At 47.0% G+C, this 13,126-nt stretch overlaps 2 protein-coding genes across 4 annotated transcripts; one reads left to right on the forward strand and one right to left on the reverse strand.

Moving 5' to 3' along the window:
• Window positions 1–867: 867 nt before the first annotated feature.
• LOC120824087 (tetratricopeptide repeat protein 39C) lies at window positions 868–8,520 on the reverse strand. 2 transcript variants are annotated; one of them, XM_040184668.2, is made up of 14 exons: window positions 7,809–8,520; window positions 7,267–7,315; window positions 6,421–6,549; window positions 5,693–5,807; window positions 4,805–5,165; window positions 4,360–4,528; window positions 4,185–4,278; window positions 4,001–4,108; window positions 3,818–3,927; window positions 3,573–3,696; window positions 3,387–3,484; window positions 3,173–3,277; window positions 3,010–3,048; window positions 868–2,883 (listed from the first exon to the last, which is right to left on the reverse strand). In XM_040184668.2, exons 1-14 carry the CDS (start codon window positions 7,952–7,954, stop codon window positions 2,794–2,796), a joined length of 1,737 nt encoding a protein of 578 aa, XP_040040602.1. In that variant the 5' UTR covers window positions 7,955–8,520; the 3' UTR covers window positions 868–2,793. The 2 variants fall into 2 exon arrangements, with proteins under 2 accessions (XP_040040602.1, XP_077963993.1); XM_078107867.1 differs by having other exon boundaries at window positions 3,573–3,692; window positions 3,814–3,927; window positions 7,809–8,445.
• A 422-nt stretch (window positions 8,521–8,942) lies between these two features.
• On the forward strand, window positions 8,943–12,352 carry LOC120824088 (Allantoinase, mitochondrial). 2 transcript variants are annotated; one of them, XM_078107868.1, is made up of 11 exons: window positions 8,943–9,353; window positions 9,474–9,625; window positions 9,933–10,047; window positions 10,136–10,282; window positions 10,373–10,418; window positions 10,644–10,737; window positions 10,811–10,997; window positions 11,095–11,233; window positions 11,796–11,968; window positions 12,048–12,080; window positions 12,160–12,352. In XM_078107868.1, the coding sequence occupies exons 1-11, from the start codon at window positions 9,216–9,218 to the stop codon at window positions 12,307–12,309; spliced, it is 1,374 nt and encodes a 457-aa protein (XP_077963994.1). In that variant the 5' UTR covers window positions 8,943–9,215; the 3' UTR covers window positions 12,310–12,352. The 2 variants fall into 2 exon arrangements, with proteins under 2 accessions (XP_077963994.1, XP_040040604.2); XM_040184670.2 differs by having other exon boundaries at window positions 9,180–9,348.
• Window positions 12,353–13,126: the final 774 nt, after the last annotated feature.

Raw genomic sequence — 13,126 nt, forward strand, 5'->3', positions numbered from 1 at the left:
TTCCATTTCTGAGTGTACACCACCACCTGCTGGATATTTGTTTGAAGTCTTCTCAGTTCAATCGCTGGTAAAATACCAGCTGATGTGTGGAATGAAAGGATTGTGTATTATGTATAACAATGACTACCGTAAAAGTCATTGCAGGGTATGTATGATTGAAAAATCCCATTTAATTGACTTGTTCAAAAGTTGATAGAAACATTGGTTAAAATATGACAAAAATGTAAATAAAAAATATTGACCAAAATAGCATTTAAAAGAATCATCATCCATCAGCCAGCATTGTGTTTGTTGTCCCAAACAACAAACACAATGTCATCCCATCTGGGACGATTGTCACTCTGGACCCACAACATCAATACCTTCCAAACTCTCTGGAGCTATTACAAGACATACTTGTAATAATAATAATAATAATGTATTACAAGACATACTTGTAATAATAATAATAATGTATTACAAGACATACTTGTAATAATAATATAATATATAATAATAATACTTAATAATGAGTGCAAATAAAAAGGCATGTTTTGGAGTAAATTTAAAAGCAAATGCCTGTTGTGAATATATTCTGTGTGGTCCATCTGGTTAGTTTTGTGTCCCCTATCAATTTACACTATATGTATTATGTTTGTTAACGCAAAAGAGTTAATATACTATACACATAAAACACTGAGATAATGGACATCTTGATTATTTCATTATCATTATTATTTCTTAAATATAATTTTCACACATAATCACAACTAAAACTGTCAAATAATATAGTGGAGTGAAAAAGTAGTTATTAAACTCTAAAATGAGTGGAATTTTACGTAAAACAAAACAAATAGTCGAGAAAACAGATAATAAATATACCACACATTTTGGCGAGATTAATGGGGAACAGTTTATTGTAGCCTTCAATGACACCATCATTCACACATGTAACCCCAATTTCAACAAAAACTAATGACGGAAGGAAAAACTCTTCCAGTGACAGAAGAATTTGGGACAGCAAGGTGGAGTTACTGACATTTCACCTTCACGTCACTTGCACCGCACTGACATTGCAGTGGTCTCCCCAACATTTACCACGCTTTAAATCCATTTAGGAATCTTTACGTCCACAACCCCGAACGCGGGATGAGAAACACAGAGAGTTAATGTTGAAAGTGTCTGCAAATTACTATACGATCCCCTCCTTTTGCTTATATTGCTTGCATGACAAAATTAGTGCTCATTGATAAAAAGCAATACCCTGAATAGGATGATTGTTATGGACAGGAACTGTTTTGCTGAAAAGTTAGTTACAATCCCTCTCCTTGCAGATGTATTATCTTCTGTCCAATTTAAGGTCATACGTTGGAATCGTGCCGATGCTGCTGGCCGTCACAGAATCTCAAACCAAAATAGCGTACTGTAAATGACACAGGCATAAGTGCTTCTGAATAATAAATAAACGTGTTACTACTATGGACCAATTCAAGAGGTCGAATCCCTAAAATAATACTAAATTAAGTAACTAGTAATACACGTGTATTTGGCTGACAATTAACAGCACTTTTTGAATGGCAACATCACAGTACAGAGCGTACTGAACTATAATACCGTATGTGTGTATCTGCAGGGATGGACATACAGGTATAATTGACTTCAATGTTGTCTTAAAGCTTCTGTTTACACTGCCATACCAAGCATAGTGCACAGGACCAATACCCAGTGTTTTCACATCATCAGGGCATTAAAGTGGGGGGATTTCTCAGTTGCTTTAATGTCTAACTACTTGAATATGACTCACTGACTCACTCACAGGGGCCAAGTTCTGACTGTAAGGGGTTTTATCTGAATGGCTCCCATCATAGTTTGTTGTTTTATTTCCATTGTTTCTTTGTGATATAACTCACCCCGGTAAAGAATCCTCAATGATTGTATCTCAAAATATATCTGAGAATTATTACCCTGGTCGGTCTCATTAAATGTGATTCTTTTTAAAGGTAAAATGTCATCTGGATTTTGAAGAATGTGAAAACACAAATACTCTTGTCACTCAATGTAACATTTTATCATTAAGGGAAATAAATAAACCTCATTAAAAACCGTATTTCACTGGAAGGGGGGGGGGGGGGTGTTACTGAAGTACTCCAAATACACAAGCTAATGAGAAAAATTGTTACAAGCGAGCTAATACATTTGGGTGTGAATAAAACACTCCTAGGAACAGTCAGAGATCTGGAGAGATATGCTTGTTTGTTTGTTCTGCCCAGAGTCATTGATTGATATCAATTTCACCTCTGTGCATCTTGTTCATAAATAGGCCCGATGCAAGTTCAGCCTAGCTGGATGCAGGAAACGGGGAACGAGCAAGCCTTGAAAATAGATTGCATATTCCAACTTCCCAGAGGAGATCGTTTTTTAACTGAGTATACTAAGAAACTGAATAAATAAAAAGACAAATTCAAACTGTGGCTTATCAAGCAGTTTAAGCTATTTTTTTCCTCCCCATCAACTGCGTCCATTACTTCGTCTCAACATTAGTGGACATGACAAGTAGCTTGCTGGCTAACAAGACATGTCTGATATCTACCGGTATTCTGGCTTTTCAGTTGTTAACCAGGGATTTCGCATTGCTAGCCACGGCTAGGCTAACCATTTTTCATCTAAATTCATCCCAAGATGCACAGAGTTGACACTTCATAACAATCTCACTGGGCTTAGGGACGTCATACGTGTATCTCGAATGGCTTAGACGTCAGTGGTGTAAAGACCCGTGAGCGTAGCTTGAGATATCGTAGCTTCCCTTCCCCGGAGTCACTGAGGCACGACTTCCTTTAAAGAAGCCAGCGCTGAATGGATGCGGACATGGAGCCTGTTCTCAAAGTCGTAGCCTGTAAAATCATCCTGAAACAGACAGGCATAAAGGTAGGTAGATGATCAGTCTATAATATTATATATCATATAATTACACAATTATCCGGGAGATTCATATGAATTCTAATTTAGCCAATTGCTCTCCAAATGTTTTACCTTGGCTTGAAGAAGCAACGATCTCCCCTTTCCCAGAGTCTGGATATGGAAATAAAAAAAAAAAGACCAGATTATAACTGAGTATGTGTTTCCCTCGATATAATCCAAAATCAACATGTGGATGAATAAATATGCAAGCGTTGCATGCGTGCAGCAGACCGACCTCGTGTTTTGCGAGGAGTATACAGCCGAGCTCGTAGACGGCGTACGGCTGAACGTATGAGTTGATGTGCCGTCCGTACTCGTCTCTGGCGGCCAGCTGGAAGGACTGGGCGGCGTGTGAAATGGACAGGAGAGCAAGCTGAGTGACATTCAAAGCGTCGACTTTACCGCCCCCGCCGCTCGGGGGCCGGGTGTGGCGTGCGGAATGTAGATACCTGAATGGCGTCCCTCATATTCCCGTGACATTTGTGGATGGCACCAAGAAGGAGATGTTTCAGGCCTCTGCACGAAGCCTCATCCAGACTCTGTAACACTGAAGAGGCGTGAAGAGGAGAGGATCATGACGTCTGATGCGTCTGCATCCTGCACATGTTGATGCGATACCTGAAGGTGACATTTACCCTGGTTCATAATCTGCAGTTTGGACGAGGAGCAGTTCTGTAGCGCCTTCCACAAGTACAGCACTTCAATCACCCCCAGGATGCACAGCTCTCTGGTGGGCGAGATCTTTCTCAATCGCTCTGCCTGCAGATGGGAGCCAGACAGAGGGAGGGGGTCAAGGGTCGGCGGGAGGGGGCTTTTGTCACACACTTGTGGCGACTTTTTAAAAAACGAGAAAAGAGGCTGAATCTGCAGCCGAACCCACCCTTTTGACAGCAAACTGCTCAATCTGGTTGTTTTTTCTCTTGAACAACTTCTGCACCTCTTTGAAAACCCCGATTGCTCCATCGAGGTCGCCGGAAGCCCCCTGACACACTGAGGGGGGGTTGATTAAAAACATACATACATACAGTAGAAGCGACGTACATTTGGCGCGCGACGAGCTTACCTCCGGTCAAGTAGGCGTAGTAGCACTGCGACCAACGCGACTCGTTCTTCAGCCTTTCGAACGACCTGTACGCGTCTTCAAAGCTCATCTCGATCATGCTGCACCAACCTGAAGAAAGGACGAGACCCAGAATGAGCTGCTGGGTGTCGGCGCGTCACAACACCGCTGATGAGCGATCGCGTACCGATCTCATAAAGGCACACGTGCTGGATCTCTCTTTGGTCCGACGCGAGCTCCAGCGCGTCGTGGAAACAGGCCAGAGCGCTGTTGATATGGCACTGCGGACAGAGGAGAACGCGGAGTGACTCGGCTGATGTGTGAACTATCAGTCAGCAACCTGGGCGGCGGCGGCACGTTACCTCCAGCCTGTGGACGCGTCCTTTGAAGAACATGAAGAGCGATGAGTTGGGGTAAACCACCGACTTCCTCTGCAGAATTGCTTTGGCCTCCAGCAGCCCCTCGTGCGTATCCGAGCCGTCCAGAGCAAAGAAAGGCAGCACCACAGTGTGGTACCACAAGAGGGCCAACCTGGGCAGCACAACGGGAGACAGACACCTCAGTCGCTCATCCGGAATGTTCTCTGTTATGATATAACAGCGTGAGTCAGGGACCTTCTAAAAATGTGTAACGGGTAATATTTTTAAAGAGACATTGGTCATTTCCGTTACAAGGCGCTTAGTGAGTTATTGTAACTGCATTAATGGATGCAGAGCTGGATGATGATCATGTGTGAGCTTCGATACGCGTCAAAATCCCCCTCCGTTGTCTTTTCAGGAAAAAGCATTTCGAAGGGAAGCTACTCACGTGGCCAGCGGCGCCTTCATGTCCTTGCTCTCGCTCGCGTACATGAGGGAGGACAGGCCCTGGAGACGGTCGCCGGGGAAACCGAGCAGGTTGATGATCTTGAGCAGGTGTGGCGGCACCATGGAGATGCACAGGTGGAAGAGGCCGTAGCCGAAGCTGACGGAGCCCTTGAGCCGGTCCAGGGCCTCGGCCGTGACGCAGTTCTCCACTGGCGCGTTGTGGTTGGCGTTGTCCGTGGAGAGGGACTCCTGGTGGGCCGAGGGCCTCCGCTGGCGGGCCTCCTGCAGTTGGCTGATGTCACTGTGGCACTTGTTGTACATTTTCCACGCCTTACGCAGAATCCAGCCTCCTTTGATATAAGCTGTTATTTGATAAGAAGATACGAAATATTCATGACAAATGAGTCTGTTTGGGGTTGTTTTTAGCCTCAGTAGCAGCGGTTCTCCGAGCTAAATGTCTCAGCAACTCTTCATCTTCCCTTTAGTGATCTTTTTAGTTTTCGTCATGCTAATTAGCTAAGTTAGCATGCCAACTAGTTATATATATACCACATATATTCAAGCACGGTAAGGCGTTTGTACTTCACATGAGACTTCTTCTTACATGTCAGTTAAAAAAGATAAATATTATCCGTCATTACAATAATATGCGTAGCGTAGCGTAGTATGAACCGTTTGTACCAACCAACAATGTGTTTCTTTGTATCGTTATACTCCCTTATAATAAAAATAATGTATTATTATAGCAATATATTATTTGATATATTATTATCTGACACATAAGCGCAGAAGCAGTAATGGTATTGTCCAGTTAATCCTAATGAATATATCCCAGCGGGCTCCACGGTGGTATGACATCACCATCACCTGGATCTACTTCTCTCGGTACCTGAAAGCTCCTGCTTGACGAAGGAGAGCACGGCGAGGTACACCTGACAGTCGGCCACGATGATCTGCCTCTGTAGGCGGTCCACGACCACAACGCCTGACCTCTGGGAGTCCATCTGCATCACACACACACACACACACACACACGCACAGCAGTATTACTCATTACCTGCATGCTGAATGACCCGTAGCTGCTAGCCAGCCCCCACACCGCTCGCCCAGTTTGTTGATTACATTTCACAGAAGCACTAATTAAATCTGTGAGTGGGTTTGGAATGATCTCACTGCCGGCTGGATCATCAGGCACGACGCCAAGGATATAAACATTGTTATCTAAAAAGCAGCCTGTCCTGGCGGCAAAATCAGGAGACTTCAAAGACGGCGGAATTTGTTGACGCAAATATTTCTCTACGTGGGAAAAATTGGTGTTTGACAGAAACAGTATTATCAGAGTTTCGATGCGAGGGGTCGTAAAATAAAAAAAATCCTCCGTCAACAAACAATTATACAACTTATTCATTAGTTAATTTAGTAACAGCTTATAGAACAATTAACATCTGTAAAAGTTTCTTTGCTAAGAATCCCACAAAAGAACCAATGTTAGTCTTGTTTTTAAAGCAAAGTGTTCATGGAAACAGTATAAAAAATAACTTACCAATCTTTAATATGAGGTTTACTGTACATTTAAAATTGTTGTTTTTTTTTAACCGTTCACAGCGCTGTACTCACACTTTTCTTAATCTTGTTCCTGATTGTCTCTATGACTCCGGCGCTGTCGCTCTCACACAGCTTCTCCGTGGTCCTCAGGTCGTCACAGGCCGTCTGCATCTTCTCCTCCTCAAATGTCATCATGGCGTTCTGCAACGCAAAGCGGTCAACACGTCCTCAAAATAAAGCAGCCATGCGTTGTCTTGTTGTGTGCTCAAGCTGGCACAACACATCTTTTGACAGTAGGGAAGGAGTGTTACGAAACAAGTCACGGAAACGGACAAAGGGCCGTGTCTGCGTGACAGCGGGCGGAGGGAACGCGCCGACGTCCGTTGCAGCCGGAACTTTGAGGATGCGACGCAGCTGAAATGTCTTCGGATCAGCGTCAACGAAAAACTGAGGTAGACAAATGTGGAGGGATTCAACGGACATTCGTGGATTCCCGTTATGCGGCGTTCTCTCCATACTGCATGTATGAATGCCCACCATGATGTTCAGATGCCTCCGGGGCCATTTAGTGTCTGGTGGACAGAGGATGACATCATCTGTGGCTTCATGTTGTGTGAGTGTGAGTGTGAGTGTGTGCGTGTGTGTGTGTGTGTGTGTGACCATCACAGCGCGAAGAATCTCCCGTCAGCCTTTCAGCTGAATGTGCTTTTGTTCTTGAGAGGAAGCTCCATCCATTATGTTAATGGGCGGAAGTGCGGAGCAGAGGAGGCCCTTGGTGACAACAGCGAGCGTCCAATTTAACAGGTTGGGTCATTTCGGGTGATATCGGGCGGGGTTCTCCCCCCCCCCCCCCCCCCCCCCCCCCCCCCCCCCCCCCCCCCCATAACCATATTCACCACCAGCGGAGATGAAACTCACCAGGAAACTGACGAAACTGGCCCCGAAGCTCATCAGCGGGCTGTGGGTCCTACGGAGATGAGAGGAGGGGACAGAGATGCGTTCACTGTCGAGCCAGACACAACCAATCACGTTTACAACCCAAAGCCCGCTGTCTTTCTTCCCCCCCCCCCCGGCGGGCAGGTGCAGCGACCACGGCGCTCAGCTGTCACGACGGACGCCGCGGCTCACCGCCCCCCCCTTTGACGCGAGGGCCTCCACTTCCCCCCCACTTAACATTTGCAAAAATGCAACAGTGTCTGTTAGAAAGGTTCAATAAGATGTAGGTGGGTGATGATGTTAAGACGCACAGCTGGAGCGCCCCCCCCCCCCCCCGCCCCCCCCCCGCTGACCGGCCACATGCATCTGGAACCGTATAGCCTATTTAGTAATGTATCTGAAGGGCCCTGCCTTAAATGTGGGGGGCTGTTCTCGCAGAAAAACATGTCGTACGCAGTGTTCCCATTTCCACTGAGATGTTTTGGGAGAGGTGGGGGGGGTTTCTGCATGCATCACGTACGTACCTGTATCTCCTGAACAGCTCGTCGCTCTCCTTGAAGCCGTTGTTGAGCAGCATGTTGATGCCTTGCAGGGCCATCTCGGCATCATCTAGCTGCTCGGCCTTCTCCTCCACCTGTTGCTGCTGCTGGGACCGCTCGGGACCCGCCATTGTTCGTGCTGCAGCGGGGCGGCCGGGGCCCGCGCGGGCTCCAACCGGTGCGACGGGGAACAAAACACGAACGCGTCTCTTCCCCGAAGCGAAGCCGCATCGGTTTATTCCCCGCTGGTGTGGGTGGACGGACCCGGTCGGTCAAACAGTAAACGGAGAAAAAGCAGCGGCTTCCAGAGGCTCCAGGGGCCGGCGCTCCTTTCGGGTTATGTAGGCCACTGATGCCCAGATGGGCTCGCTCACTCCGCGCTACAGCGACGCGCTCCTCGTCATCGTTCCTCCAGACCGTGTGCGCGTCCACGCGTCAAACACACGCCGCGCTTATCGGCCTCTGCGCCGAGCATCCTCCAGGCTCCACCTGCGCGCCTCCTCCACTCGGCTACTCCGCGCCTTGCAGCAGCATCCGACGCGTTACATAACGAGGCTGTGAGGCCGCCGGGCTGCTTCTGTCCGCCGGCGTCACGACGCGCCGCGTCGCCGGGGAGGAGGATGGAGCAGCATCCCCGTTCGGCCGCACAGCGACCGGCAGCCAATGGACTGCACCCGCAGTCACGCCGATGTACTACTGTTATATTATATCAGCATTATATCATATCAACTAGAGCAGGTTTGATATTTTGCACCGTAGGTAAATAACAGCTCGTTATATGTTCGTTCAAATACGATTTTGATTAAATAACAAGTATAGGTGTCGTGCTTTTTGGTAATACCTGTATTTATATTAAATACTCTTTTGATGAAGTCGATCCCTGCAGCGTTAAGCACAAACTTGGAGTCCAAAGGGTTTTTTTTATACAGTTTGATGTTATCTCTATAAAGTAATTGGTATGACATCATGTGCAATACAGAAAGCAAGTTGCTTTACACAGTTTGAATGAGCAGTAAGTGAGTAAAATGAAGTAATGTACATATATTAAGGGGGTCAAAACATTGTTGTTCAGCATACAGCAATATGAGTATATGTGTAATATCCCAGTAAGCATCTTTCTGTTGAAAAGAGATTTAAAGAACAAATATTGTCACCAACAAAGCACATGTCAGCACCTATGTGAAGGACAGGGTAGATATGAGTGAATGAGGTGTTCAGACATGCAGACAAGTAAGGGTTGATCCTGACACTGTGCACCATGTCTGAACTGCAGCATGTCCTGACAAGTCAACAAATGCTTATTCTTTGAACCGGCAAGGGGGGTGGGGCCTGCAGGCAGCTGACCTGCCAAACAGAGTCTATTGTCCTCATTAACTCTCAGTGAAGACAGCCATGGAGCCGGGATCCTCGGTTGGTGCTGTGAGGAGCAAAAGGGTTCTACTGGGCAACCAGGTCCGTCCTGCTGTCATCGTGATAAAGGATGGGACGATCCATCAAATCCTCTCTGACAGCGACTTTCCCGGAGGTGAGGTAAGCCGTCCCTCGTTGGTCTCCGATTTTCCCCCTGTAGGTTTGCACGGTCACATGCATTGATTCAACCCTCCTAATGATCTATTGGCCCTTCAAACGATGGCGTTGTTGCGATGGCAGGTGTTGGACGTGGGCGACAGCGTGGTGATGCCAGGCATCGTCGATTGCCATGTTCACGTGAACGAACCAGGCCGAGTCTCCTGGGAGGGCTTCTGGACCGCCACCAGGGCCGCTGCAGCTGGAGGGGTGACAACTATCGTGGACATGCCGCTGTAAGCTTGCTCCCGAAAATCAATGAAAACCCCACAGTCTGACCTTACAAGGCCACCTGTGCTGGGTAAACAGACAGCAAGATAACGCCTCTCCTTGGGCAAAGATCACATGTGTAGAAGCATGAATGATTACAACTGGTAATTTGACATTTGTCTTTTACATTGTTGATTTTTAATCACAAAAAAGGAGCTGAAAAAGCCACCATCCTTTTCTCCCGCTTTGCCATTCGCTGGCATGAGAGAACAGTTTGATTTGAAGTTGCCAGCTGGAAGTTTTGTCTTATTTTTTTATTTAAAACTCCCACAGAAACAGCATCCCTCCAACCACCACGGTTGGAAATTTCCACGAGAAGCAGCTCGAGGCGACAGGGAAGTGTTTTGTGGACACGGCCTTCTGGGGAGGAGTGATTCCTGGCAATCAGGTACGGTGGAGCAGGTATAAAAAAAAGGCATTCTCAGCCAAACCGTGCTGATGTTTACGATCGAACACCGGGTGTCTCCTTTGTACAGCTTGAGCTGCGGCCCATGATCCAGGCGGGAGTGGCTGGCTTCAAGTGCTTCCTCATCCACAGCGGGGTGGAGGAGTTCCCCCATGTGACGGAGCAGGATCTACACGCAGCCATGGCGCAGCTGCAAGGCACCGGAAGTGTCCTGCTGGTAACCGACCACCCGCAGCGCCTTCCATAACATTCCCGCATAGAGAGCTGCAAATATCCCTGAAATATCCTCTGGTTCGTCTCCCTTCAGTTTCATGCAGAGGTGGACGTTCAGCAGACAACACAGGAGAATGGCGGTAACATTTCACAGCACAAAGTAGATCAATTTAAATATGTGGCCCAGTTAGAAAGTCAACGACTCACATGTCAGGATTGGAATAGCAATATTGGGACGTGCTCTGAGCCAGAACATCTGAAAATGCTGTTACTTTATTTTGGCCCAAATAATATTTGAGTGTAATCTGCAAAGGTTCCCGGTATTGATACTGTATCTAAACTCCATACCTTGCCTGCACCACTAGACCCTCGTCAGTACTCCACCTTTCTGCAGTCCAGACCAGATGTCATGGAGATGGAGGCTATTCGCACCATCACAGCGCTCTGTCTCCAGTACCAGTAAGAGCATCAGAGGATTCCTCTTTGTAGTCGTAGCATTGATGCTACACCGAGCTAACTCTCTCTGCTTCAGAGTGCGGTGCCATATCGTTCACTTGTCCTCTGCTAAGCCATTGGAGCTGATCCGGGAGGCCCGGCAGGCCGGAGCCCCCCTGACGGTAGAGACCACCCATCACTACCTCAGCCTGTGTGCGGAGGACATACCTGCGGGGGCCACACAATTCAAGTGCTGCCCCCCCATCAGAGGATCTGTGAACCAGGTAAAGAGAAGAGGATGCACGGTAGTGTGGTGAGGTTCAACGTAAAACTGCGTTGTAATATTCTCTGATGGATTGGATGGATTTTTGCCCCCAACAGGAGCAGCTGTGGTCCGCGCTGAAAGCCGGGCAGATTGACATGGTGGTGTCGGATCATTCGCCCTGCACCCCGGACCTGAAGAAGCTGGATAACGGAGACTTCACTGAGGCCTGGGGTGGAATTTCTTCTCTACAGTTTGGTATGGACTAGTGACAACATAAAAGTGACTCCATCCAGTGTTAAAATGCCCATCCTCAAAGCAGAGTCAAACATGTCTAAAGCGATGGCAGAAGAAACAGGTGTGATATGTGTAGCTCATTTCTCTGTACTGGGAAAACCAAATGACTTCCACTGAACGATTCGTTTTACCAGGGACTGATACGAGAGGCATCATGTGACCTACTCCACCGCTTACCGCACAGATTTGGTTTGTGAATTTACATCCCAGTGCTGTGCTTTTGTAGCCTGGCAGGGACACTGGACACTTAAACCTGGCTTGTGCAACATTACAGGGAATGTATATGCAAATTGGTCTCTTTGAGTGGATTAGCAGGCCGCCTCCCTCGCGTCTCCTCCGACCCATAACCCATCCGACAATCACACACACACAGCGGGGCAAAGTTCACAGGGAGGTAAACAAGCTTTAGAGGAATGAACAATTATTTACTGGTCGTTCACAGCGACAGGGGAGGGGGGGGGGGGTCAAAGTCTGACACCAGGAAGAGTCCAATGCACAATGTTTACTTGTTAACCATTTGCAGGTTTGCCTTTGTTCTGGAGTTCAGCCAGTAAGAGAGGCTTCCAGCTGTCTGACGTGGCGAGACTCCTCAGCCAGCAAACAGCCCGGCTGGGTAGTCTTGACAACCGGAAGGGCTCCCTGGCCCCCGGCTATGATGCCGACTTGGTCGTATGGGACCCAGAGAAGGAGTTTGAGGTCAGTATTGCAATCTGCTTCCGTATTTAGGGATCGAGAAGGGCGTGTTTTCATTGTATCCCTTTCATTTTCTTCACAGATTAAAGAAGCGAGCATACATCATAAAAACAAGGTAAGCCACGTGAATCAATTGAATCAATGAAAATTGTGACTGAGATAATGATCATGTGTGTGTGTGTGTGTGTGCACAGCTAACTCCTTACCTGGGCCTTACACTGCGAGGAGTGGTGTGTGCAACCATAGTCCGGGGCCAGCTGGTGTACAGAGAGGGCTCCTTCTGCCCCGAGCCTCTGGGGAAGCATCTCCTCGTCCCTCCGAGGGAAAACCAAGTCCAGCTGTGAAGCTCCGTGACAACAAGCTGTAATAAACATCAACAAATCCAAATCTTTGTGTTCTCTGAGTCCGAAAATAGTGGCGCTGTGTTCGTCATCTCTCACAATTCATGTATACTTTTTGTTCGATTTTATTTAAACATTGCAATTTGGATTTGTAAAAAAAGTGGTAAAACTGACAAAGGCATAAATAAATAAATATATACTCATTAAATAGTGCATTCTTTGTCAAGCCTTTGAGAAACTGGTAAACAACAATTGTAAACCCAAACCTCTGAAATTTTTCATCAATAAGACAATTTTTTGGTTTGTTTTTTTCAACCAATTTTTTTACACAAATTTAAATGTTTTCAGAATTGTATTTATTGTCTTTAAATACACATTAACATGAATCCAACATATCGTAGCGAACAGATACATTGACGGAGAAGACAATCCGCAACGCACACATTCAGCTACACACAGCAACTCTCAAGCTGGGCACCGGTTCACTCACAGCACCGGTCATGCAAATACGACAGCGCGGGCACCAGCCAATCAGATCGCGTTCATGTTCACGTCTAAAGAGGGCTTTAGACGTGTTCAGGGCTCACAAATAAAAGATGGCGGCCCAAATAGGGGGTCCCTGCTCCATGTCGCCATCAGTTTGGGGGTCCTCGGCCTGAAAAACGTTGAAGACCCCTGCCACACACTCTGTTTCTGAAAACAAGATGTTTGGCTTGTGGGAAAGTAACATATAATTCAGCCTCCTTATTGATCGACACAACTTCCCTCCAAAAGAGTTTGAATCCCTGCAACTGCAAGAGGACCTTGCGCATACATTTAA

Source organism: Gasterosteus aculeatus, chromosome 8 (assembly GCF_964276395.1).
Source record: "Gasterosteus aculeatus chromosome 8, fGasAcu3.hap1.1, whole genome shotgun sequence".
NCBI classification, from domain to species: Eukaryota; Metazoa; Chordata; class Actinopteri; order Perciformes; family Gasterosteidae; genus Gasterosteus; species Gasterosteus aculeatus.